General features: G+C 38.3%; 2 protein-coding genes and 1 long non-coding RNA gene across 4 annotated transcripts; 2 read left to right on the top strand and 1 right to left on the bottom strand.

The window, feature by feature from the left end:
- Nucleotides 1-543: 543 nt before the first annotated feature.
- LOC103696249 lies at nt 544-21,706 on the top strand. Of its 2 annotated transcripts, none has more exons than XM_008777796.4 (7): nt 544-782; nt 5,458-5,763; nt 5,898-6,017; nt 6,129-6,287; nt 16,319-16,491; nt 17,400-17,505; nt 21,332-21,706. In XM_008777796.4, exons 2-7 carry the CDS (start codon nt 5,512-5,514, stop codon nt 21,359-21,361), a joined length of 840 nt encoding a protein of 279 aa, XP_008776018.2. In that variant the 5' UTR covers nt 544-782; nt 5,458-5,511; the 3' UTR covers nt 21,362-21,706. The 2 variants fall into 2 exon arrangements, with proteins under 2 accessions (XP_008776018.2, XP_038984863.1); XM_039128935.1 differs by lacking the exon at nt 21,332-21,706 and adding an exon at nt 19,299-21,135.
- LOC120111569 lies at nt 21,563-22,837 on the bottom strand. Its single transcript, XR_005512781.1, has 2 exons — nt 21,817-22,837; nt 21,563-21,752 (listed from the first exon to the last, which is right to left on the bottom strand). It is a non-coding gene; the product is annotated as an uncharacterized LOC120111569 (long non-coding RNA).
- Nucleotides 22,838-23,195: 358 nt separating this feature from the next.
- On the top strand, nt 23,196-26,827 carry LOC103696250 (GDSL esterase/lipase At5g03610-like). Its single transcript, XM_026800815.2, has 5 exons — nt 23,196-23,783; nt 23,876-24,094; nt 24,634-24,902; nt 25,024-25,318; nt 25,580-26,827. Exons 1-5 carry the CDS (start codon nt 23,456-23,458, stop codon nt 25,801-25,803), a joined length of 1,335 nt encoding a protein of 444 aa, XP_026656616.2. The 5' UTR covers nt 23,196-23,455; the 3' UTR covers nt 25,804-26,827.
- Nucleotides 26,828-26,848: the final 21 nt, after the last annotated feature.

Genomic DNA, 26,848 nt, shown 5'->3' with positions numbered 1-26,848 from the left:
AAACCCTCACTGATATTCAAGATAGAACTCCATTGCATATTTATAGAAACATCACAAAATTTGAATTTCTAATGTTATTTAAAAAAATATCCAACTACTAGGAATTAAATGAGATCACAATAATCCATTGTATTCTGGTGTGCAATATGTAGTTGCTCTAGTATTTATTTCATGGATGTGAAATGTAGTTATCTATAAAATTTAAAAATAGTGCAAATATAACTTCTCATTGCATACTTAGATCTATTGCTTAGAGTTGCATAATAGATAAATAATTATTGCAAATAGAGTTAAAAAGAGGGAAGAGTCCTATCCTCAAGAGCTCCTCATAATTATTTTAATAATAATTATTACTATTTATTAATTATAAATAAAAATACATTGTAATATGGGAGGATATGATATCAAACAGAGATTATAAATAAAAATACATTCTAACTCCAAATTTTTCTGTTGGGCCGGCAGCCTGGGTCCAACTGATGAGGAGCTCATGAACCAGATGATTAGTAGCCGCGAATCCTCAGAGCGATAGATTGTATTGCCTTGGAGCGGAGCTACAAAATGGCGAGGGCCGCCAGATTCCATGAAAGCGAAACCTCGACGGTGGCCCCTCCGCTCCTCTCCTCCTCTCCTTCCTTCCCTCTCCCTTCGCCATTCGTATATCTGTGGCTGAAGAGCTCTCTTCTTCCTCCCTTCTTCTGCCCTCCTCGTTGCCCCATTATTTGCTCGCCGGTTGGCTTTCTCTCGAGAACTTCTTCGTCTATGTTGAATCCCCAAGCCTGGTGAGTCTCAGAGGCATCTAGTCTTCCCTTTCTTCAAATTTATTAGCTTTATTAGATTTCTCATTCGACCTGACTCTCGAATTTTGGTTAACTGAATAAAATTTCTGGTTTTGAGTTCTAAGAGTTGTGGTTCATGGGTCATTTTTATCAGCCTATCCATTGTAGCTTCAAATTCGCACTAGTTTTGGTCGTTAACGGTAAAATAACCCCATGTTTGTCGGGTTGCTCGAAGTAATTCCAGTAGTATAAATGCCCTTTGGTATTGTTCGATGTCTTTTATTAGATACCAAGCTTTCATCCCTATCAGTAATCGTTCTTTTTATTAGGGGAGAGTTGTACGACTTTGAGTTCTTCTGAAAATGTTGTCTTTAGCTGTAACTGCAACCCTGAATGATGATCTTGTTCCCGTACTTGAAAATATATGCTGACCATGAAGATAGTAGGAAGATCTCTTTTATTTTTTTTTCTCCTTATTTGTTCAGTAGACTTTAAATCATCGAATTAGTCAGCTTTTATGTAGATTTATGTTGTTGGAAAGCTGCAAGATCATGCTTGTGGTGATCGCTGGACATGCTGCACCAGTACAGATATTTGTCAACAAAAACCCTGTCAAATTGTTGAAAAACTAGCGCTGAAGTTGATCATTTGGCTTTTTCTGCATATTAAATGAATGGAACATTCAGGAAACTGAGTTGTTAAGGTTATGGATCAGATTTCAGGCTGTTTGAGTTAGTTGAAAGATTAGAATTTCTAGGTAGAAACATCATATATTTTCGATGGTTCTTCTCTTTCTTCTTTTGGGTGATAGAACTTGGTTACGCTCGATAGCTTCTGGCTTACTTTGATAAGTCGTTATTCCACAGATTAATTCATGCAGCATGGTTTCCTCTTCTGAAATAAGTGTGTCCCTTTTAAATTTGCATAGCTTGGTGCATTATGTTTTCAATCATTTTACTTTTTTTTTGATTGATTCTTTGGATAACTTTATCACAAAAGTTGGGTCTTGACGGGTCTCTTCCAGTTTTTATTATTCCTTTATTTTTGAATGAAAGATTGGCTACTTGGTGATCTGCACAGTTGTTTGGCCTGCATGTCTGTTTACCATCCTGAAGAAATTTGGATTGAAGGAAACATAAAAATCATAGTTCAATAAATAAGTTGCTCATGGATTATTGAGGATGGATAGATGGTAAGGGCTTGACACTTGAGCTGGTTTTCTGTTAGTAAGGAATCTGCTAATCTCCCTCCAGACTTTATTGTTGCCAGTGCGCTTTACTTTTCCCATGCACAACAGCTGTCTGATGCCAGAGTTCAGTTCAATTCCAGTTCTGGAATACTAGATACTATATGGCTGCATAATGGACAGCTGTATCTTTCCCTTTTACGTATCACCAAATTTCCACACTTATATTTTATAATACCACCAGTGTCAATCCTAGGCTTAAAAAAATGTGTATGGTTGATGGTAGGTTTACAGCCACTTGTAGAAAGCATGGCAAACTCTGAAACTCATCCTGATTTTATATTTATTATGATTATGCTCATTTAGTACTAGCCTGTTTTACAAATAGGGGGTCTATATGTTAGTACACCTCCGAGCAAGCTTTACTTCAAACATTAAATAGCTGCATTTTTAACACAAAAAAATTAATTGCTATAGGTCACCTTTGCTGTGCTGTACGGGCCACTGACTTTCCTGCACTAATTTGTAAAGATATATAACCTTGCTAACAGTTATGGTAATAAAGATATATACTATAAGAATGAAGAATCTGTCCTTTTCTAATATAGACTATTTGGGCTTATCTGCATTCAATGTTAATCATTTTAACATCTAAACCAGTACACTAAGAGATCTTACTTCCTACATGAAGTAATATGTGTATTCGTGGATTGAATGGATCTAAGCTTGATATGTTTGCATGAGCAGAAGGTGCCATGCATAAGTTTGGAGTAACATTCCAATAGACATTACAACATTTTTCCTTTATTATGACATTGTACATACTGCATTATGAGGTGTTATGAAGAAAATGCCCTTGAGCTGGGAAGAATTAATGGCTAACTACATCATCATTTACGATAACACCAAACACTGAACATGAACTGGGAAGAATTAATGGCTTTATGTGATGATATCTGATGAAATCCTATACCTGTCTATGTGGATGATATCTTAGAAGTATTCTTGATTTTATGTGTTTCTGTAGATTTGCCATCATTATTTGACATGTTTAACTTTGGGATGCATTTAATGCACTTCTTACATGATGAAAGAACCGTTCTTGGATTTTAAGTGTATGGGAATAAAGAAAAAATAACTTTAAGCCATTTATTTTCCATACACGTGCCTCTTAGTCCTTCCCTAGAAGCCTTTTTTGCTTGTGCCTGCACGAATTTTGATGTCTGAATCCTACAAGTGCAAAATAACTAATGCTTAATTTGTGGATTTACTCCATCAATCATGATATAGTATTTATAATGCCTGAAAAATAAAAAAAACTCGTGTTTTGAAGATCATGTGCGTATGTACCAAGTGAAGGATATACAATGGACAATGCCAACAGTGTTATTATATTAAATTGCATGTTAACATTTATAATTTTTGGATCCACACCATTGTTTATGATTTCCACATCTTTGAACATGCATGAACCAAATTTAATTTGTATGGGTTCTTCCAAATCATAAATCAAATTAAAACATTGCATCAAGCCATTTAAACTATTCTAGGACCACTTGATACATATCTAAATGGCCTTTAAAACACATGGTTTTTGGTTTCTAGGTATTTTTAGATGTTCTGGGTCATGATCAAAGTGCATATCCTGGATAACTTTTCATTATTTTTGCCCCTGTAGGATTGAAGCCTTAATCATTCCAAAAGGAGAAGCATGTGCATGCGTGCACATGCGTGCGTGTAAGTGCATGTTTGCATGTGCATGTCTGTGCATGCATTAGGGTTGATTAATGTTTTGTCTTGAGTGGTAATGATGCGATGCCCTAATACAGTAGCTGCGAGCAATACATAGCATGCACAAAGAGAGGAGGGGGACAGGGAGGGGAGAGAGTTGAATGGTGTGTGCTTATTTAGTTATTGAGAACTCCAGGAATTCAATTATGTGACATGTAGAATGTTTTGTTGCATTTCCTTAAAAACTGTAGGAAACAACTTTAGAAGGTTTGCATGGATTATGCAATTCGCTGGTTTTTTTGATAGTCTTAGCAGACATTGGAATGACTAATTTGCTGTAACCATTTTTGACTATCTGGAGTTATAAAATATTATTATTTCGTTTGTCCTTTTCTCCTCCTCCTCCCTCTTCCTTTTTCTTCCTATTACCATTTTTATTCTTGCGCGTCGCTTTCAGTAGCATTGATGCAAATAATGGTACCTAAAAATCATATATATCTAATAGTAATAGCCAAAATTTGCTATCATAACGGAAAGAAGTGCTTACTGTCATTGGTGGAGTTGAAAGCTTGCTGCTTTACATAAATAGAAAAAAATAATCTATATGGATCTTTAGTCATTCTAAATTTTCACTCCAAAAAATACTTGATTTAACAACAAATCTATACTGTACAACCACATTAAGAGCCAAAATATCCCTTGATTTTTTTTAAATGATTTTGAGAATTGTATATGTTGGAAGAGCAGGAATTGGAAATATTCGAAGACTAGGAATTCTCAACCTTTGCTGTATTAATGCCATATTTGAAAGGACGTCCTAATTGTTTTCCATAGGCAAAACAGGAAAGAACAATATTGAAACCGTGCATTAAGTGCAAGTGGAAGATTTGGGAAAACAAAGGTTAAAACGTAGGTTTGCTAGAAATTGAACTCCACCGCTCCAAAAGTTGAGTGCTGAGAAATTTGTTAGGATCTTTTGCTTCCTGAAGCCACTCATAAAGGCAGAGGTGCAATCTCTTATGGACTAAAAACTCCCAATGAGGTAGATTTAATTGCTACTAAACTTGAGCAGCATGGTTGCATTCTTTAATATTGAATATTTTGTGTACTAGATTTTACTGGTCTGTACCAGGCCTACCACATTATACTGGTAAGGAACCAGTACAATATAGGGCTTGATTCATTATTGTACGGAAACATAGTTCGGGTGCTGTTTTGACTTAGCATTTTACCATGCATTGGTATGGGGATGTACCATACCATGCATGGTTGGAGACCTAGTACTGAGATGTAAAAACTTGATTTAAACAAACTCGTGGCAGATCTATTTTTCTTGTAACCTGAAACACGAAAGTGCTTGAGCTCTGCAACGTATCTTATTAAGCAATCGAAGATGATTACTTGATATGAAGAAAAACAAAGGTAATTGAGCTGTGCAACATATTGAGCGAAAGGTGGTGTTTCAACTCAAAAAAAGTGTGGAGTTCCTATTTTCTTTTTATTGCAGTCAACTGTGCCTCATGCATGCAACCTAAGGGTCCATCCTGTTGTAGAAATTGCAAGAATATGAGACTTCCAAGTCATGAGCTTTTTCTTTAGTGGGCATCTTCATTTTGGTTATAGTTTGTCATCAATTTTAAATCAGCCTCCTGCGTATTCAAATAAATTCTGGGTTATAATTCTCATTATTCTATCTTTCTTTGAATATAAATTAAGGTATATGCTAGTGAAAGGCTTGTTTGTTTGTTGGAGAATATGCAGATGTCTGGAGTATAACTTGGAAAACCCCAATGTCTTGTTGGCTATGAGGCAACCATGTTGACGATGTATGCTTCAACGGCAATAAAAAGTGTGTGGACTGATGGAGAACCAAAACCATTTCTGCAAGCCAGTCCAGGCAGCATTCTACATGCTCATAACACGAGTAACACTGTAGCTTGTCAGAATTCCTTGGAAATCCAAGTGCAAAAATCTTGGAACTTTTCAAGCTTTAAGTATCACTCTAGCAGATTAAGAAGTCATCATCTGTGGGGAGCGTCCAAAGAAGGAAGCACAAAGAATTGGCTGGTATACTATCTTCATTCCAATCTGTGAATTATTGTTTAGAAAAAAGTAATGAACAGAAGGTTCAATGAGAAAGTTTTCCTGAAGTAGTAAATGATATGTTCATCTCTTAAGTGAGTTTTTATATTCTTGTGCAGCGCTGTTTGCATATTAATGCATCATCAGATGAGGACTATCGCTCATCCCGTAACATTGCAATCAGCCTATTTAAACGGTATAGGAATGTAGTTGATCGTGGAGGTGGCGACAACTTAAAAGTATATCATCTACCTCAAATTTTATGTACCATATGTGATCTACATTTCCTGATGGTAAACTGACGTATAGTTTTCCTTTTCCACATGGTACATTCATTTAATTCTTGTCAGGAATTTATCAGTGCTGGGGTGAATGCATATGCACTTGGATGTACTGATGAGGGTTTAAGAAAAGAACTTATGAATATAAAGGATTCTGGCATTGAGATTGAAGGACTACAAACTTACGGTGGAGGAACAAGTGTGAAGTTCAAAATTCTTGCTGAGGAGGTGAAATTTTATTTGAGTCATTGATATTTAACTTGAAAAATGTGCTGTTACTCTTCATTTCTTAAACTAATTGTCTTATCATTTGCATGTAAATATACTCTCTATATGCTATCTTGTAAGTTTGTTTTCTTGAGTCTCACATATCATTTGTTTTCATTTATTTATTATGGTTAGTGCACTGTGCACACAAGTTTTAGTTGATAACCAGAAATATGACTAGAACAATCATTAAATATATTTTTCATCATAATCCTTTTCAAATAATTTGCAGTATGTATATGGGAAACATCATAAAATTATGAGTTTTTTTTTTCTTTTCTTAAGATTGAGATTGTATAATGTTGTATATTGTTGCTTTGATTCATGCAATGCATTGATCAATTTACATGCATGTTTGGAATAATTTGTGTTGCAATTTTTTTTATGAGCTTGTATTTTTGGGGGTTTAAACCATGTCTATTTATCATTATTTTGAGTGATTATTTGCATTTATTAAAGCATCAATTCACAATATTGCATATCTTGTCAATAAGTGCCTCCAGCATAGCAGGACATAACACATTTTTTTTAGCACTGATTGGTTTTGGCTCAGTGTGGGCCTTGTTGGAATCTTATATATATGGCATGGTGGGTGTAACTGTCACGCCCCGAGCCCGAGGCGCGGCAGACGCCGCACGCCCGCACAGCGGGCCGCGCAGGCGTGCAAGGCATCGGAACATATCGGAGCAAATACAGATGTTCAAAAATGACATAATTATTTAAGTTGGTCAAAAGCAGTTTTACAAAATTTCATAATAGCATATGCTAACATAATTTAAATGTCCAAACTAATTTAACTAAAATGCCAATAATCGAAGAAATCATCGGAAAATCTAACGCACTCCCCAATCCCGTGTGATCAAGCCTTTGGATCTGAAAAACAGAAAAAATAAAATAATGAGCTACACTAGTCCAGTAAGCAACAAAATATCCCAAAGTAGGGTCAGAGCATATCAGATCAAAATACAGGATAATGTCTGGAATAAATCATAAATAACTTTGTTTTACTATTTTTAAAACTTATTATCATTTTTTTCAAAAACTCTGATATCATAATCTCAACATAATAGGCTACGGCCACGTACCCCAGTGGCATGGGTTGCACAAAGTGCCAAATCCACTATTTTTATCCACCGATGGCAGCCGGTGTTGCACAAAAGTGCCAAATCCACTATATTTACCCAGCGATGGCAGCCGGTGTCCAGAAACCACTATTCTAATCACCGGTGGCGGTGTGTCGAAACCGGTTCCTCACATATTACAAGTCGACAAGTCCAACGTGTAACCCCATTGGTAGGGCCAGAATAGAACAGAACAGATCATAGCCATGCTGAGAATGCATATATATATAAACAGATTTCATAAATTGCCCAGTCATAATTTATGGATTTCAGAGCATAATTTTCAAATAAAATTTAACATGCCAGACCCATTTTACCAAATACAAAACATATTTCAAAATTTAATCCACTAATAAATATTTTACCAAATAATTTAGAAAAATGCACTTTGAAGCATTAAGTTACTTACCTCTTCTCGCTTAACTCCTACTTCAGATAGGCGGATCAGGTTCACCTGTTTAAATTTAATTAATTTCTTTGTTAATTTCAAAGCTAAGCAAAAATCAAAAATAATACTATTGGGTTTCGGGTTCTGGTTTCGGGTTTCGTGTTTCAGATTTCAGGTTCCGGGTTCGGATCTGAACTGGGCCCAAGTTGGGCCCACAAGGGTACTACCCAACTAGGCCCAACCGGACTGGACTTGGTCCAAGTTGGGCCTGCAATGGAACAGGGCCCATTGGCCCATCATTCTGCTCACGGCCCACAGTGGCCTTCTTCTTCACCGAGCTCCCCATGAACAGGGGAGATGGGAGAACGGAAGAGGAAGAAGAAGGGGCCGGCTGGGGTGGGGGTCAGCTAAGGCGGCCGGGGGCTGTTGCTCGGCCGACTGCAGTGGCGGCCGGCGGCTTCTGCGGCGACGGGCGTCGAGGAAAAACCGAGTGATCTCGGTTTGGGGCCAAAGCAAAGGAAAGGAAGTCAAGCATGTTCCGGCTAGATCGAAGAGCAAAAAGGGAAGAGGGCTTACCGGCGGTCGACGGAGGTGGCGGATCTCGGCCGCAGGTGGCTCGATTCGGCAGCTAGCCGCGGCGACGGTGGTGGGGTTTCCAACGGCCAAACTAGATCGAAAAATAGGGGACTAAGAGAATCAAAGGAGCTAGGCTCCCTGGGTGGCTGAACTTGATTGGAGTGGCGCATGCGGTCATCGGAGAAGGGAGAAGAGGGAGGAGAGGGTCGATGGTGGAGCAATCACAGAGGAAGAAGAATGGGGGTTTTTAATAGGCCCCCAATTCGAACGGTGGACCGCCATGATTCTCGCGGCGGCCATGATCAGCGGCCGCTCGTGCGGATGCGGAGCGGCCACAAAACGGCCGTGGGGTTGCCGCGGATTGTCCACGGCGCCTCCGCTCCTGTTGCGCCCGGAGAAGGTGGAGGGGGATCGCGTTTGCGATCCCCTGCTCTGCCCCTTCCAAAAGGGGCGTTGGGCTGAAGTCGGCTGGGGCTGCCGACTTCAGCCCAGTATCTCACATTCTCTCCTCAAGAAAATTTCGTCCTCGAAATTTGAGAGATCCAGGCCTTTCAAATTTAAAGATGCTTAGCCCATTGAGTAATATAAATCCAAGATCTCATTCTTCTTGATCGAAATCAGTGTGATAGATAACTTTGGATCAACTATCAACAATTTCATAAAACTCGCAAGATTAACACTAGATAAGTGACTAACTAAAATCTTAGATTGAAATTATCACCTTGATGCATGTTCACTCGAGATCAGATCAGGATCGATTCACAACAGGATTGATTAGAATTAGTTCCGTTTGGGATAGAACTTGAAGTAAAATGAATTCAATGCCCATATTATGGTAGTGAGCTGATCCCATAATAGATAATGACCAACCTTAGGCCCTGTTTGGGGGAGCTTTTGGAGGGCCAAAAAGCACTTTCTGGCCCTCCAAAAGTACTTTTAGGTAAAAAAGAGTGTTTGGTAAAATTTTGGAAAAGCTGTTTCAGCTTTTGCGGGAAGCTGAAAACAGCTTTTTGGCAGAAGCTCCATTTTGGAGCTTTCCGAAAACGCTGTTTTCAGCTTTGTCGGGAAGCTGTATTTTTGACCAAAATACCCCCATTTAAAAGTTCATTTTTCCTTCCAAAAATCTCCATCCCACCGCCTCTTCCTCTCTCACCATCCCCCCTCTCTCTCTCTCCCTCTCTATCTCCTTCTTCTCCTCAATGCCGCCGGCCCTCCTTTTTTTTTCTTTTTTTTTGTTTTGGGAGGCAGCCCGTGGCTGCCCAGCCACCCTTGGCCGTGCTCCCCAGCCACCGCTGCGACCCACCAGAACAAAAAAAAAGAGGAAGGAGCGGCCATGGCCGCCGCTTCCCCGGCAGGCGCCGCGGCCCGCCGTCCTGGCCCCCTCCCGAGGCCCCCCTCCCTCGCGGTCGCCGCGGCCCGCCGTCCCGGCCCCCTCCCGAGCCCCCTCCCCCCGCGGCCCGCCGTCCCGGCCCCCTCCCAAGCCCCCCCTCCCCCCGCGGTCGCCGCGGTCCGCCGTCCCGGCCTCCTCCCGAGCCCCCCTCCCCCTGCGGTCGCCGCGGCCCGCCGTCCCGGCCCCCTCCTGAGCCCCCCCTCCCCCAGCGGCCCGCCGTCCTGGCCCCCTCCCGAGCCCCCCTCCCCCCGCGGTCGCCGCGGCCCGCCGTTCCGGCCTCCTCCCGAGCCCCCCTCCCCCCGCGGTCGCCGCGGCCCGCCGTCCCGGCCTCCTCCCGAGCCCCCCTCCCCCTGCGGTCGCTGCGGTCCGCCGTCCCGGCCTCCTCCCGAGCCCCCCTCCCCCCGCGGCCCGCCGTCCCACTCCCCTCCCGGGCCTCCTCCCGCGGCCGCCGCGGCCCGGCCCTCTTCCGGCGCCACCGGCCTCGCGGGAGAAGAAAGGAGAAGGAAAAAGAGGAAGGAAGGAGAAGAAGAGAAGAAAAAAGAAAGGGAAAGAAAAAGAAGAAAAAGGAAAGAAAAAAAACGGAAGAAAAAAAAAGGAAAGAAAAAAAGAAAATAAATAAATAAATATGCATATAAATGAAAGAATAAATAAATAAATAAATAAATAAATAAAAATATTAGTAATTATTTAACTAATTTTTTATCTAGCTAGAAAATTTGTTAGAGAAATAAATGGTCATCAAAAGAGTGAAAAATTAATTTATACTAATAATTATAATATTTTATACATTTATTATTGCATTATACTATAAATATAATATAATATAATATAATATTATGTTATGTTAAATAATTTAATATTATATTAAATTATTATCCTATAGTATACAATGTTATAGTACTATATTATAATAATATAATATTATATTACATTAATATTATACTATATCATATATTTATGTATTAATATATATTATATTTTATTATGCACTATTGTATAATACTAGTAATGTCCTTTATGGTCATTTTGTCATACAAAAGTACTTTTTCAGTTTGTTTACCAAACAAATGTTAAAGCGCCATAGCACTTTAGAAATGTAGTTACTAAACAGCAAATAGCTTTTTATAAAAGCTCTACTTCCAACAGCTCTACTTCCAACAGCTCTATTGCCAACAGCTCCCCCAAACAGGGCCTTAGAGTCAAATCATTATATGGCTAGGAATGTAATTCATAAAATGAACATGTACTGATGATCATTAGTTAGCAACGGTCTATCTCAAAAATGATTTGCATCAAATCACAAAAGCAGGTCTGAGAAGGCAAAGTATAGATACCATGATTCAATATGCCACAAAGCTTTTAACTTAAACTTATAAATCATAAGATAGGAGCAAATAATGCATGATTTGTTCAGATACTTAACAAATTAGACCATATTTGGTCAACAATCAACTAACCCAAGTCATGATACGCTCAAATTATTATTATTATTATTATTATTTTCTTAGCATACCCAAAAATAGCAAAGTCTATCCAAGAGATAACATAATCATATCATGATTGACCAGAGAATCAATAGTATTCACCTTCTCTTATTAACAAAATCATTCATTATTGAACAACATAGTCTTTCATCATAACATGTTACCAAAACACAGTCAATATTTTTGGCCAGTTTAAATTTACTCAGTCCATCATACTTTCGCTGCGCAACTCTGATGAATATTCTCCAAAATTTTTTAATAATCCCAGATCATCAACATTTTTTTTTTTAATATCCAAGCAAAATTTTATCGTTGCTTCCCAAGTACACTAGGTCATGATTAACCCTTGAGATAGTTGCCGTATTTGTACTATCATATGATCAAGTAATCATATTCTAGATCCAAATTTGAACTAAACCAATTCTAGTTTCCCTTGACAATTTTATTATACAAGTTGATATTTATTCTAAGCTTCGATAATTAAAAGATTCTAGATTAACTTACTCAGGAGCCTACTCAATCATCCCAAATTTTTTTCTTTTAGGTTAAACTTATTTGGGCCTCTCATGAAATCCCACTTGCATTTCTCATATGGCGTTACAAAATCCATAATCAACTCATGGCTTTGATTTATAAATATTTAACTCACAAAAATCTAATAATCTAGTTCAAAGATTTACAAGAAACTCCACCAAGATATAAGCTCTATGATTTTACTTTGAGCACATCTATCTAGAATTATCCTTGTCAACGAATACATTCAAAACCCTCATATAGGCCAATTACTATAATTCAAAATGAATTGAATCTTAATTTTCTTATCAATTCAAGTAGACAATTTCAAGTCAACTCCTATAAGTAAAAACATCCAGAAAATTTTCTCAAAGCTCCACTAAGTTAGAAGACCTTAAATCAACACTTTATATGTGAACCTTAACATGCCACTGAATCAATTAACTTCAAGCTAGAAGTAACATCACAGTACCCCATATCAAGTTAAACTTCCAAACTAATAATTTATAATGCATGATAATATTCCATGGTTAATATTCCTTTACTTAATTTTATCAAAATCTTATTTAATCATAACCTGAAATACAAATTACTCCATCAAGAAAACTCTCTCAAAATAGTTTATTCACACTTCGGTTACGACCATAATTAGGTTGCATTCTAATTGTAGCATTTCAAAATTACTGATAAAATAACATAATTTTATTAATAACAAAAGCAAATAAATACCTTTGTCTAATGGTCTAATGTCTACCCATCTCTCAAACTTTCCGACGAATCCTAAAGATCATAGAACTTAAGCTCCATCTGACTATTTCAAACACAATCCCTAGGAATCTGAAACCTGAGCTCTGATACCACCAAATCTGTCACACCCTGAGCCCGAGGCGCGGCAGACGCCGCACGCCCGCACGGCGGGCCGCGCAGGCATGCAAGGCATCGGAACATATCGGAGCAAATACAGATGTTCAAAAATGACATAATTATTTAAGTTGGTCAAAAGCAGTTTTACAAAATTTCATAATAGCATATGCTAACATAATTTAAATGTCCAAACTAATTTAACTAAAATGCCAATAATCGAAGAAATCATCGAAAAATCTAACGCACTCCCCAATCCCGTGTGATCAAGCCTCTGGATCTGAAAAATAGAAAAAATAAAATAATGAGCTACACTAGTCCAGTAAGCAACAAAATATCCCAAAGTGGGGTCAGAGCATATCAGATCAAAATACAGGATAATGTCTGGAATAAATCATAAATAACTTTGTTTTACTATTTTTAAAACTTATTATCATTTTTTTCAAAAACTCTGATATCATAATCTCAACATAATAGGCTACGGCCACGTATCCCAGTGGCATGGGTTGCACAAAGTGCCAAATCCACTATTTTTATCCACCGATGGCAGTCGGTGTTGCACAAAAGTGCCAAATCCACTATATTTACCCAGCGATGGCAGCCGGTGTCCAGAAACCACTATTCTAATCACCGGTGGCGGTGTGTCGAAACCGGTTCCTCACAGATTACAAGTCGACAGGTCCAACGTGTAACCCCATTGGTAGGGCCAGAACAGAACAGAACAGATCATAGCCATGCTGAGAATGCATATATATATATATAAGCAGATTTCATAAATTGCCCAGTCATAATTTATGGATTTCAGAGCATAATTTTCAAATAAAATTTAACATGCCAGACCCATTTTACCAAATACAAAACATATTTCGAAATTTAATCCACTAATAAATATTTTACCAAATAATTTAGAAAAATGCACTTTGAAGCATTAAGTTACTTACCTCTTCTCGCTTAACTCCTACTTCAGATAGGCGGATCAGGTTCACCTGTTTAAATTTAATTAATTTCTTTGTTAATTTCAGAGCTAAGCAAAAATCAAAAATAATACTATTGGGTTTCGGATTCTGGTTTCGGGTTTCGTGTTCCAGATTTCAGGTTCCGGGTTCGGATCTGAACTGGGCCCAAGTTGGGCCCACAAGGGTACTACCCAACTAGGCCCAACCGGACTGGACTTGGCCCAAGTTGGGCCTGCAATGGAACAGGGCCCATCGGCCCATCATTCTGCTCACGGCCCACAGTGGCCTTCTTCTTCACCGAGCTCCCCATGAACAAGGGAGATGGGAGAACGGAAGAGGAAGAAGAAGGGGCCGGCTGGGGTGGGGGTCAGCTAAGGCGGCCGGGGGCTGTTGCTCGGCCGACTGCAGTGGCGGCCGGCGGCTTCTACGGCGACGGGCGTCGAGGGAAAACCGAGTGATCTTGGTTTGGGGCCAAAGCAAAGGAAAGGAAATCAAGCATGTTTCGGCTAGATCGAAGAGCAAAAAGGGAAGAGGGCTTACCGGCGGTCGACGGAGGTGGCGGATCTCGGCCGCAGGTGGCTCGATTCGGCAGCTAGCCGCGGCGACGGTGGTGGGGTTTCCAACGGCCAAACTAGATCGAAAAATAGGGGACTAAGAGAATCAAAGGAGCTAGGCTCCCTGGGTGGCTGAACTTGATTGGAGTGGCGCATGCGGTCATCGGAGAAGAAGGGAGAAGAGGGAGGAGAGGGTCGGTGGTGGAGCAATCACAGAGGAAGAAGAATGGGGGTTTTTAATAGGCCCCCAATTCGAATGGTGGACCGCCATGATTCTCGCGGCGGCCGTGATCAGCGGCCGCTCGTGCGGACGCGGAGCGGCCACAAAACGGCCGTGGGGTTGCCGCGGATTGTCCGCGGCGCCTCCGCTCCCGTCGCGCTCGGAGTAGGCGGAGGGGGATGGCGTTTGCGATCCCCTGCTCTGCCCCTTCCAAAAGGGGCGTTGGGCTGAAGTCGGCTGGGGCTGCCGACTTCAGCCCAGTATCTCACAGTAACTTATGCATGAACTTGATAAATTACAGGTTATTCAAGCATTGCATATTACCATGGCTAGTAATTTGTTCTTAATCCTAAGCAGCAATATATCTAATCAAGCACCAAAGTCATAAATATACTTCTAAGGCAAGCAAAGAAGATCAGTTTCATGTCATCTGTTAAAATGGAATCCAATTCATGTTTTACTTTGGAAAAACGTAGCATGATACAGGGTAAGGTTTTAAATACTAGTGGGATGGTGTGGTGTCCCACCGTCCCAAGTGTTAGGATGGAGCACCATTCCTAGTGTCAGAACGTGGAGCATCTTGTTTCACAGACAAATTGGGGCATCCTTATCCCATGGTATTTAAACTAGTAGGACGATAGTGTGTCCCATTGTTCCAAGTGTCGGGACGGGGCACCATCCCTAGTGTCAGGATGGGAGAAGTTCGGAAATGGTCTGAGATGGGACGGGACATCACCCATCCCGAATGTCAGGATGCTGGGCATTCATGGAAAAACTAGTACAACCTTGCTCCATGATATTTAAAACCTTGACACAAAGACTAGATTATCAATGTAATTCACATCCACATCACTATCATGAAATCTAACACGAATAGACCGTCTCTTTGAAAATGTTAACTTAGGACACATGTCATCACTATTATAATGTAAGATCCATGTCAAGTTTAGGAAACACGTATTTCAAGCCTAGTGGAAAAACTTGTGCCTGGCCTTCTTGAAGTTAAAGAAATGAAACTAGCTGCACGTGCACAACTAGCTCAAGGATTTGGAAGAAGCTTTAATTTTCTTACATGTAAACTTTATATCTAAAGAGAATCAAGCCTCATGCTTGACAACCTCTCATCATAGGACACTAATTATCATGCCTTTCAATAAATCAAACTGGTAAAACCATTTTGTACAAATGTCTTTGATTCTTCAGGAACAAGCTGGTCGCTAGATATATCACAAGCCTTAGTATCCAGAAACAAAGCAAGTATGGGAATGCGGATACTTTAGAAACCCTTTTAGCAAGGAAACACTTAGGAAGTCGCATGTTGGAGATTCTGGGAAGATTCTGAAGCAGGCACGTCACCCTCAGCAGAAGATCCCGACTACTAGGTCAAAAGCATAAAAATGGCACTATTGAACGACTTTAACCAATCATTTTTTGGGATTCGCTTAAAGGCAGATAGTGTCTAGCTCGCAAACAACTTGTATTGGGTTTTAGATTTGCTGAGTATATGGGTTGGTTAAAAATCTTGAGAGTCTGACACTTATGGCAATTGTTTATTCATGATGACCTTGATCTTCCATTTGACTCTTCACGTAGTAATTATTTGAAAAAACACTATCTAGTAAATTTTATGATCCAAGAGAGAGAAATACCTAGCCTTATTGCCATGTTTATTTCTGTTACTGCATAATAAATGTAGAAAAAATGTCTTGAATAAGCAGGAAGGGACTTGTTTTAATATTGTACTCCACTTGCATATTTTTTCTTTCCTTGTGAAAAGCATTATCTTTCATTTTTCAAATTCTAGATAGTTGTAATGAATACTAATTGCAGTTGCACAAATTAGTTTTGGTGAGTACTTTGACCAGGTAACTTGTGATTCTGATTAATAAATCAAAGATTTACAAATTTCATGTCATCTTATTTATGCAGGTCCATGAGTGCATTTTGTGGTTGAGCATTGTCTTTATCACTATCCTGTGCACACCACAACCAACAATTGTTAGGTGGTCTTCTACATCACCAGTTTCATCTGAAGTTATGCATCAATGGCGAGGATTTTGTGCTCTCATAGCCAATGCTTATTATACAAGAGGAATGGCATGGTGAGTATTAACTAATATTTCACTGTAGCTTTCTTCTTCCATCTCAGTTATATTGCTTCTATTTGTTTGTGATTACTAAAGTCATGTGTTTTCTGCTTTATCTATGTAGTTTATAAGGTTAAGGCAGATAATTGTGCTGCTGTTAGGAGGTAGCTGATAACACGTTTTATTTTCTTTTTGCGGCTAAGTTGAAAAGAAACTTTGATCCTGAAATAGTATATAGATCTATCATTATAATCTGCACAACTAGATTGAATTAGGTCATGAACTTGTTGACGTAGTTAGCCTAACTAGGCTTGAATGTATTCAGAAAGATGGATATGCACACGAGGATAGGATAAGTGTATTTAATTCAGGAATTCTTTCCCCAAATAACACATGCATTTTCTATTATTATTATTACTATTATTATTGTTATCATATTTTAGTACTTCAAAACAAGTCGTGAATTGCTTGTTGGGGGGTTGGATGATTATTATTATTATTTCAAAACAAGAACTGAACTCCTTTTTTTATTTGGGGTGGGTGGGGTTGTTCTAAAATCTGAGAGGAAACACCATAGGAGAAAGTATGTTCACCTAAGCTTATAACTTGCTTTCCACAATTATTTGGCTTCAATTTTATTAGTCCATCAAACTTACATTTCACATGAGGAGTGGACGAAATTTTATGGACTCATCTGGCCAACCTGTCTCTGTGTTTAAAATCTTGCATGCAAGACATTAAATCCTGCTATTATCAAGGGCATTAAAAAGTTTTATTGACATGTTGTATCTAGTTTTTCATTGATGGTGAATTTTAATAACTCATTATTTCATTTTGAATATTGTTTTATTCGGAACATGGTCCGCACTTCATCTACTTGTCTAATTTGAGCTCAACTGCATTTTTAACATGTCCTTACACAGGCTACCGGTGAAGACTCTGCAACTAGAACAAATGGCTGTATTGGGTAGTTCTGAGGAGCCATCAGTTGTAGCAAGTCGGATGCGATTAGTGTTTAGCACACTGGAGGTCTGAGAATCTTGTCATCTTTAATGCATATGAATTATAACTTATTATTTTGTGATGTTTCAATATCTTGCATGTTTTAAAGGTGTTAATACCATTGACCCCACTTAGCCGATAACTGTTCAAGTTAAAGATAATTTGCATTTTGCACATCAAAAGTCTACAATATGTTTCTGCAAATGTCTCTTATCTTGCAGCGGTTCCTCCATTGTGGACCTAGACATAATTAGACCTGGAAAGAAAATCTGGCTTACTGAATTTTGGATTGATTTACTTATTTGCAAAAATGAAAACAGGCCTCTGTTTTTCCCCATTGACCAATTATCTATCACTATAGATACATGTTACCATTCTTGTTGTAGAAATTTTTAAAATTTAACCAAAATCCAAATGTATCTCTATATCCAAAGCAGCTGGATACAGTCCTAATCTGTCACAAAACTTGTCAAACTGCTCGATTCAAACGAAATTTGCAGTCAGATACATGATTGTAGGAAGCATACATCTCTTTATGCTCAAGCAGAAACTGGTCAAATACCAAATCTGGGAATTGGATTTCTGTCAGATTTCTGCTTAGGCCATGCTAGATCCTTTCAGACTTATTAGATATCTCATGCTGATTATGAACTTCATTCTTTTCTTGTAGATGTGATTTTGCCCTTTATTTAAATAATTGGATCAGATGACACAGAACATGTTTGATATGATTTTGTGCTTGCCCCTTAATTGATGATATCCTTTCATGATCCCTCTATGACATGTTTGCTTGCAAATCATCACTATACTCCTTGTTCTGGACCTTCTAAAACATTTTATTTTATACTATGCTTTCGGACCTTCTAGGGCTTGTAGGTAATGCTTTAGTTGATTATGTATATGTGTCTGTCTGCCTGCTTATCTAGTTTATCTGACAGGGGGGCCAATTTCTTATCTAGTTAAAAATATAGGTATCCATTCATGAATTTTGAAAAGGGGCAAATCACTACCTAGGTAAACTGAGCAGAAAAATTCTTGGTCAAAATCCAAGATGTCTTCTATGTGGGTGTTTGGAGATGAGTCCTTAGGGCTACCCAAGGAGAGAGGTTCTTGGCATCAAGAAGCATTAGTTGGCTGGTCCAAGTCTAATGCTTTCTCCCATCTTCCCTCAGCTCTAGGGAAAAGTCTCCGACGTTAGGAGCACTTTTGTGCGTGTTCAACAATTTGAGAGAATCCTTTTCACTGGCGAGTATAAGATATTAAAATATTAAAGCTTAGTGAGCTCTCATGGGAGTTTATCAAATCTTGTATCAACGTCCAGGACTATATCATTATTTGCCAGTACATCGTCCATGCATGTGAGAAGCTTGAGTAGTACAAGACCAGGATGCGAGTTTATGGTGACAACTAAACCAACTTTATCCAATGTATCGGGGCTTATCTTATGCATTGCATTCTGGCATGCATGGTTTTGACCTAAAGTTTCTGCCATGAGGAACTGGAATCCTAATACACCATTGATATTCATTACGTTAGGTTTCTCCCATATTTGTAAATGCTTCGATCCAAATCCAAACATTTACTCATTTTTGTCCTTCATTGAAGTTGGCTGATGCATCTTAGTTGATTAAGTTCTAATTCCTCATGGCTAAATTTTTTCATATGCTCAGTTCTGAGTGCTGACAAACTTTATATTTCATGATTCATCAAACCTGCCTGAATATTATCACTTTTGCACCCTCACACCATCCTCAACTTCAACAACACGCCAACTAGCATAATCTTTCTTGTTCTAATGTCGTAATCTTCTCTCACATTAGCAAATGCTTTGGTCATGCAACAACACGAATGAGCATTCTGCTGCTGCAGCCTGCCCATCCTATCAGAGACATCTATTATTTCCAGTTCTCCTGCACTATGAATCGAAGTATAGCACCTGTTCCATTCATTCTGTTGAAAAGAAGTTGATTAAAGATGCCCCTTAATTAACATCTTTGACTAGTTCTTTGCATCGATTCGCATAAACTCTTATCTGTTGTCTTCCTATTTTTCGTGGTTAATAATTTCGCTGACTGGATTTCATAATCTCAAGCGTTGCACAAATTTATCATTTAGCATTAATCATTGATGCATTTTTGATCTGCTTCCCCAGTCAAGCTTGCATGTGGACGTTTTTAAGTAAATTTTTATTTCTTTACTTTTATCAAAATTCAATTTATTTATGTTTCCGTTTTTAAGAGGTTTGTGTTGTTGGCTGGTTGCTCATAAATGGAGCCAAGTTTAGAATTAGGAAAAAAGAAGGAAGAAATTATGATACTCGAAAGTTCATGGAAATAATCTGTTGTTCCACATTTCTGTGGATTGTGCAACATAACAAATAATGGATTGATAAAAAATCTTAACCTTCTCGCAAGAAAGTTGAGATGACAGGTTACTTTGATTTAATTTTAATATATCCAAACATTTGCAAAATGTGATCCATTAATTTATCAGCTAAAGGTATATTCCTTGCAAGAATGTTCCAATTTCAAATGTGATGGAGGAAATGGGTAGTTGTTGGAACAAAATTTTTTGGAAGATCATAAGTGAGTATATGATACTAGAGCAGTATTGGCATTTCAGATAGATGTACTTGAATTGCAACTCTAAGAATCCAGCACATATCTTGATAAAATCTTAAGTTCCTTGTAACAAAACAGAGATGAAAAGTTATTTTGATTTTTATATATCCAAACATGTGCAAAATGTGATCCATTGTTTTATCAACTAAAGGTGTATTCCTAGTGCAAGGATTTCCAATTTCAAAATGTGATGGCAGAAGTATGTAGTGGTTGGAATAAAAAATTTTGGACGATCATGAATAAATACAGGATGCTAGAACAGTATTGACATTTCAGGTAGATATACTTGCATGATGAATCTGTTCATACAACTAGAGTTACTTGCATTGATTTTGACTCACCAAAATTTCTTTCATTCTTCAGTGATTTTGATATCAATAATGGAACATGTAGTCATATTCATGATCTAGAGACAAGGGATATGCTATTGTTATCACTAGACATAATCAAATAAAAGATAGAAAATAAAGTACAAGACTATTATTATTACTGGTCATTTAATGTATTCAGCTTACCTTTTGTATTTACTGACTATATGTTTGATTGCATCCAAGAGACTTATCAATAGTTGCGTGTAGTTTTCATATGGTACCGTATTATAGTAACAATACAATGCTGAACTTCTATTCACTGCATTTTCAAACAAGGTGGAAGCTACCATCTAAATTTTATTAAAGTAACAATGGCAGCACGCCAAGGACATAAAGTTCTGAATTTCCATGTATCATCCAAGAGAGAAAAAACCTATTTATGTTTAGTAACTATTAAGAGTTGTAAGATACAAAGGATAAAGGGTTTGCCTTCCCCTTGATGAGATTATGCAACCTTGAATAGGATACAAGGCAACACCAACTTTGTCTTGAAGAGGGGATGTCATATATGAGTTCAGAATTATGGAGGAGAAAAATATTTTAGTCTGCCATGTGCTACTTTAAAGATTAAGTAGGGGTTTCAGCTCATCAAATAAGGGTCTTACAGAGCCACAGATGTGCTTGGACAAGCCAACTTAAAAATAAAAAGAAGTGTAAATCAGCCAGAAGACATGCATACCCAGCACAAACCCAAGTTCTTAGTGCTTTCTGTTGCATGGTATAAATCTTCTCTAACTATATAATCCAGACTATGGTGTGTGTTCATGAAGCTCTGCTCCCCTATATTTCCATGTTTATATGGCCACATGCGCATACATCATTAATTGAAATTTTCTGATGTGATTATTTTGGTCTCTGCAGGTAGTGAGTCCACAGTGGCCAAGAGTTTAGCATAGTTTTTACTACAGGCATACTGCTCTTCCAAATTCTCTTTATGTGTGAACTTCCATCTCAGCAAAATGAAGCACAGTGTTTGCTCCATAGGGGAGCTTTTGAATCCAAAATCATTCAAGTTTGGCGAAATCAGATGTAACCTTGATAAATTGACACAGAAATTTATTTCTTAGTATGATTTCGCAATGTTTATATTTGTTTTCAGTGTACCATTTAGATATTAGACCTAAAGTTGAGAAGGAATCCTATTACATGTATACTGGTTCATCTGTATCTATTGTCTCCATAGGCTGGTTTACATTAAATTTATTTCCAAACAATACATGCTTTTATTTGTTAATATATCTGTATCTATTGGTTTATATTTGTTTGGCAAAGCTTGCAGTACCTACTCCATGTGTATCCTGTGTCCAGATCCGCTTATCTCCTAAGAAAAGAGGATAGTGGGATACCTACTCCATGTGTATCCTGTGTCCAGATCCGCTTATCTCCTAAGAAAAGAGGATAGTGGGATAGACTGAATGATAGAAGCAAAACAAGAAGTTTAGCATTTTGATAGTGCTTATGCATTCCAATCCCCATTATTCCAAATGCACATAAGCAATCTGGTCAATCAAATCCATGTTAATAGAGACAAATGGTTAAGGACTATGGATACAGGCTTATTACTCAGAGGTAGGTAAAGCTTCTCCTCCATATTGCAAGCAGTACTATAGAGGGTCCTCCCTGAAGAAGAGACACCTTTTTACCAAAAAAGAAAGAAAGAAAAAGGAAGAGACACCTCTAAGATTATATCCCATCCAAGGACCAAGCACACCAAATTCATATTCAATATAAGCAACCCAAGGAAGACCATCATGTTGTAATGCATTAACAACATCATGCTTAGCAATCAAAGCAGATGTAGCTGTGCAAATGTCCTTGACAGCAATTCCCTGGAATTCCTTCGGCAGCCTAATAATGTCCCAGATAATCTAATATAATCCTTTTTAATTAATTCCTCCCTCCTCTCAGATAAATGTGGAGAACTAATCAATTCTGCCAACAACTGTATTAGGAACTCGTATCGATGCTAACAAGAATTTGGTTTCACAAACTGTATTCACTAATGAATCCTGGCTGCTAAAGAAAGGCAATAATGTCTTTTCTACCCAGTATCTTGAACCTTATGAACTGCGAACTAGATGAGTATAATGCAATTTGTGGCTGGATATTTTAACACAGATGAGGCTACCAATTAATGTGTGCAGCTATGAGAAGAGAAGAGACAAGCTCTGTTTCTGCAGTGAGAACATAGCAAAAACAGCACAAACAAATAAGGCAAGTAAAGAAGGGGATGTTTTTAGTGGAAAAACTTAATTCTTTGTATTAATGTGCCTGTAAATTAGGGGTGAGCTAAACCCAAAACTGAACTATTTAAACCATTTTTTTAAAACTGAAATCGAAACTAAACTGAGCATCTACAAAAATTGCTTGAAACCGACCTGAAAAATTTGGTTTGGTTTGGTTCAGTATATCAGGTTGTTATTTAATAGGTTGAGCTAAATAGGATGGATTAAATCTAAATTAAAAAAAAAATTATATAGGGTTGATATTTAGGACTGGATTAAATAGGCTGAGCTAAGTTTAAATATAATATATATATATATATATATATATATATATATATATATATATATATATATATATATATATATATATATATATATATATATGTATGTATAAACTTATAAATTCATGATTGTGCACAAAAGCCTTCAATTTCTAAACTAAAATTAGAAAAAAGGTGACACTATTTTTTTTGATGGGAAAAAAATTAGTGTCCCACTGCTCCTTGAATGGTTAAAACAAAAAAAAAAAGGTAATGCATCTGGTAGGCCTATGAACCTATGATATTTCACAATATTTGGTCAGTTATACATGCCAAAATTTTTTTTTTTTTCAGTGGAATTGTTCGTTTCCCTCTTTACTTAGAAATTACAAGATTTTTTGAAAGATATTGTCTTCCGTTTTGATCATTCATTTCCATTCAATTTAACCTAATCTTCACGAGCTCTATTCTATCTTCAGAGCAGGGAACAATGCGAGTAGATGCGATCTTTTTCCTTGGGCCATAACAACATAAAAACATCTCCAGGATCTCTTCACCAACAGAATAAAAGGCTTGAAGCTTTGGAACGCCGTATTCGTTGTACCTCTTGTTACTTCCAAGCGGTCAAACTAACTGAAAATAACATCAGATATTTTCGATCTCCCCCCTGCGTTATCTCCGGCTATAGATATTCCCTCCTTGGCCTCCTCCCATCATTACACCCTCCAACTCCCATCTCTCTCTTCTCTCTCCATCTCTGCATCCTATTTTCTTCCATGGAGAAAGTTTCAAAGTTTCTCTTCTTCCTCTCCTTGGTTCTCATAGCGAGCAAGTCTCACCATTGGATACCTCTATTCAAACTTATTTGTTTTTGTTCTCACCTTATATCTAATCCTTCTTCTTTCTCTATTATATTCTAGGGACCGAGATGAATGGTTGTAGCGAGACTGAAGAGCGTAGAAGCAGTAGGCATCATCCTCGGAAGCTTTTTGTTTTCGGTGATTCATATGCTGATACCGGGAACATTGGGAATCTAGGGAGAGAGATTACACGTGAATGGTATGAACCATATGGCATGACGTTCCCTAAGAGGCCGGCCGGCCGATTCTCCGATGGAAGAATCCTCACTGATTACGTTGGTCAGTATTTCTGATCTTTTCCTCCTTCCTCAAGCTTTTTCTTGTATCCTAAAGTCGGTCTCTTCTTAGAAAAATACTTCCATTCCTTGATCATAGTATAGTTTGATATGCTATATATTCTTCTCAAATATTTTTTTGCTAACTTCAATCTCTTTCCTTGGCAAAGTTTCTTTCAATAACTTGCATCCCGTGAATGCCACTATTTTTTTTCTATTTTATATGTCTTTTACGTCAGGCATCACACAAGATTGTAGTATGAACTGCCTAAGATTTTTATTTTCCCTCCTCATGCAATCCTTTAGGCAATACTTTAATCACGTCATGCATGGATGTCTAGTTTTCATCCAATCTGTTCTCATGGCCCAGTCTATCATCATCACTCCGTATGCATCTCTACCATCTTTCGTTGATTTCCAAATGCTGCAAATGCGAAACTAATTAGAAAGCACGATATACCTATGTATGTCTTCTGGCTATAAGAATCTATTGGATGCCTGAACTCTAAAGTTTCAGTGCCTAGTTTTGACACGGTGTTGCAGCTTCATTTCTGGGAATCAGATCTCCTGTGCCTCACAAGGACAGAAGGGTAGCCTACAAGTTGTTTCCATATGGCATGAACTTTGCACTGGGTGGCACCGGCGTCTTCGACACGGGTAACGGTCAAAGCAACCTCTCCGTTCAAATCAGTACATTTCAGGAGCAGATCGATGCAGGTATCTTCTCCAAATGTGATATCAAGTCCTCAGTTGCACTGGTATCCGTCGCTGGCAACGACTACGTGCGTTATGATGATATACATGGCGCTACGGTAAGCATCCTCCAAGGTGATCTTATGCAACCGCTGTTTTTTTTTTTTTTTTTCGTGTGATAGAAGTCGATATATTGCCTGCTATTTTTTTTCATTCATCTCTTTCCTTCCTTTTTCTCAGGGCATTTTTGATTTCATTGACCTCGTAACCGAGCAACTAGCATTAGATTTAAAGCGTATCCATGATCTTGGCGTTTCCAAGGTGGTGGTCACCAAGCTGCACCCTGTGGGTTGCAGCCCCTTCTTGACAAGGAAGTACAACTACACAAAGTGCAGCACTGAAGGCAACTTGGGGGCGAATATCCACAACCAATGGCTTGGAGTGGCAATAAAGAATATATCAAGTGAAGAAGACGTAACAAAGACCTTTCACATGCTAGACCTCAACACAGCCTTCAGCTCCCTACTCAATCAAGGTAAGCATGCTATCTACCAACTTAGCATTTTTGTGCTGCATGTCTCTTGTCACAAACAACTCTTTAGGTCAGGTTGGGTCCAAGTTTTCACCCTCTCAGTTTGATCAAGATACTTCGATATGAAATAATGCTGTTGATGGATCTGTTGTTCATGTAGTTGAATGTATGCAATGTTTCCTCTTAGCTGAATTTCTTGGGATCTTGATAAATTTAGCTGGTGTTTTGAACTTTGATGTCATTTTTTTTCCTCTTCTTTTGCAGTGGAAGGAGCCAAGAAGTTTAAGCATGTCCATAGGCCGTGCTGCGAGAGCAAGACCAATGAGACAAACTGCGGGAACCTAGATACCAAGGGGATCAAGCAGTACACACTATGCCATGACCCAAACTCCTACTTCTATTGGGATGATGTGCATCCCACCCAGGCTGCTTGGGCTGCAGTTTTCAAGTACCTCAAGCCTGAGCTTCGCCAGTTTCTGTCCCTGTGAATTTGATGTTGGCTTTCTTCCTTCTAGTTATTAGATTCATTTCTTTTTCTTATGAATGTTTTGGTAGGACTAGTTTAGTGAAGTTCAAGCCTGAGTTTTGTGTATGTGCCAATTATTGTTGGCCAAATTTACTTCTGAAATGCAGAATTTATGGACAAAACTGTCGTTTTCATATCTATTAAAAGCCACAACCTCCAATTTTTGTTAATAATAAATAATATTATCTTAATAACTCGATTACTTTAGTGGCACCTCTTGAGAATTGGACTTCCTCCTATGTTCTTTGTTAATATCTTGCATTCAATGGCCGATTTCCTAAAAGGAAGGAAAAATAATGGTTGAGAATCTTTATACTCTCGCTAGGAGAGTTCCCATGCCAAATATAATTCAGTGCTAGACTGAATTGGTTCCCTCATCTGTATATTGCTTCAGGCATATATTTTGGACATTCATCAAAAGTCTTTATTTCTTCCATAATCATTAATAAATCATCGGCTGTTTCTGGAGGACAATTTCAAAGAAGAAAAAAGTTTTTGCAGATCTGGTATTCAGTCAATTCTGTAAAATCCCTAGAATAAAAAGAATATTTAGGGTCTCCAAGGCGCAACCTGTAAAGAACTCCTTGAGAAACGCCTTATTTAGAGGTTCCTGGTTTGTTGCAGTATAGGAAAATAAGTTTGATCACGGCCCTCTGACAACAATTCAAATGTTGAACATCTACTTGGATCTCGATTATTCTTTGGTTGATCCTTGAGCAGAGGAGATTGCTTTTCTTACCTGCATATATTTTGCCTGGATATATTATTATAGCTGAAAAATTTGACTTCAACTACTAGAAAAAGGATCCTTTCCTATAACACAAAGGAGAGTTAAGTGCATCACATCTCCCCAAGGTACTCTCCTTGAGGCCCGAGCTGCGAAAGCATGGAGCTCAAGTGTTAGGGCCAGCTAGCAGCATCCAGAGTTGATATTTATTCAGTTAACTAACATTGGTGCAGGAAAAAAACCCATCAAAGCATTACCTGCTCTCCAACAAAAAAGCTGA

The sequence above is a fragment of the Phoenix dactylifera genome, chromosome 8 (genome assembly GCF_009389715.1).
Source record: "Phoenix dactylifera cultivar Barhee BC4 chromosome 8, palm_55x_up_171113_PBpolish2nd_filt_p, whole genome shotgun sequence".
NCBI lineage: Eukaryota > Viridiplantae > Streptophyta > Magnoliopsida > Arecales > Arecaceae > Phoenix > Phoenix dactylifera.
The sequence above is the reverse complement of the archived record's forward strand: the minus strand, read 5'-3'. Positions and strand labels throughout refer to the sequence as shown.

Excerpts from the sequence above, each read along its gene's own strand:
- LOC103696250 (XM_026800815.2), top strand. The coding sequence starts at position 23,456 with ATGCGATCTTTTTCCTTGGGCCATAACAACATAAAAACATCTCCAGGA. Across the intron at positions 23,784-23,875 it reads CTCCTTGGTTCTCATAGCGA|GGACCGAGATGAATGGTTGT; the intron begins GCAAGTCTCACC and ends ATTATATTCTAG. Across the intron at positions 24,095-24,633 it reads AATCCTCACTGATTACGTTG|CTTCATTTCTGGGAATCAGA; the intron begins GTCAGTATTTCT and ends ACGGTGTTGCAG.
- LOC103696249 (XM_039128935.1), top strand. The coding sequence starts at position 5,512 with ATGTTGACGATGTATGCTTCAACGGCAATAAAAAGTGTGTGGACTGAT. Across the intron at positions 6,288-16,318 it reads TCAAAATTCTTGCTGAGGAG|GTCCATGAGTGCATTTTGTG; the intron begins GTGAAATTTTAT and ends TTATTTATGCAG. Across the intron at positions 17,506-19,298 it reads TAGTGTTTAGCACACTGGAG|CAAATGCTTTGGTCATGCAA; the intron begins GTCTGAGAATCT and ends CTCTCACATTAG.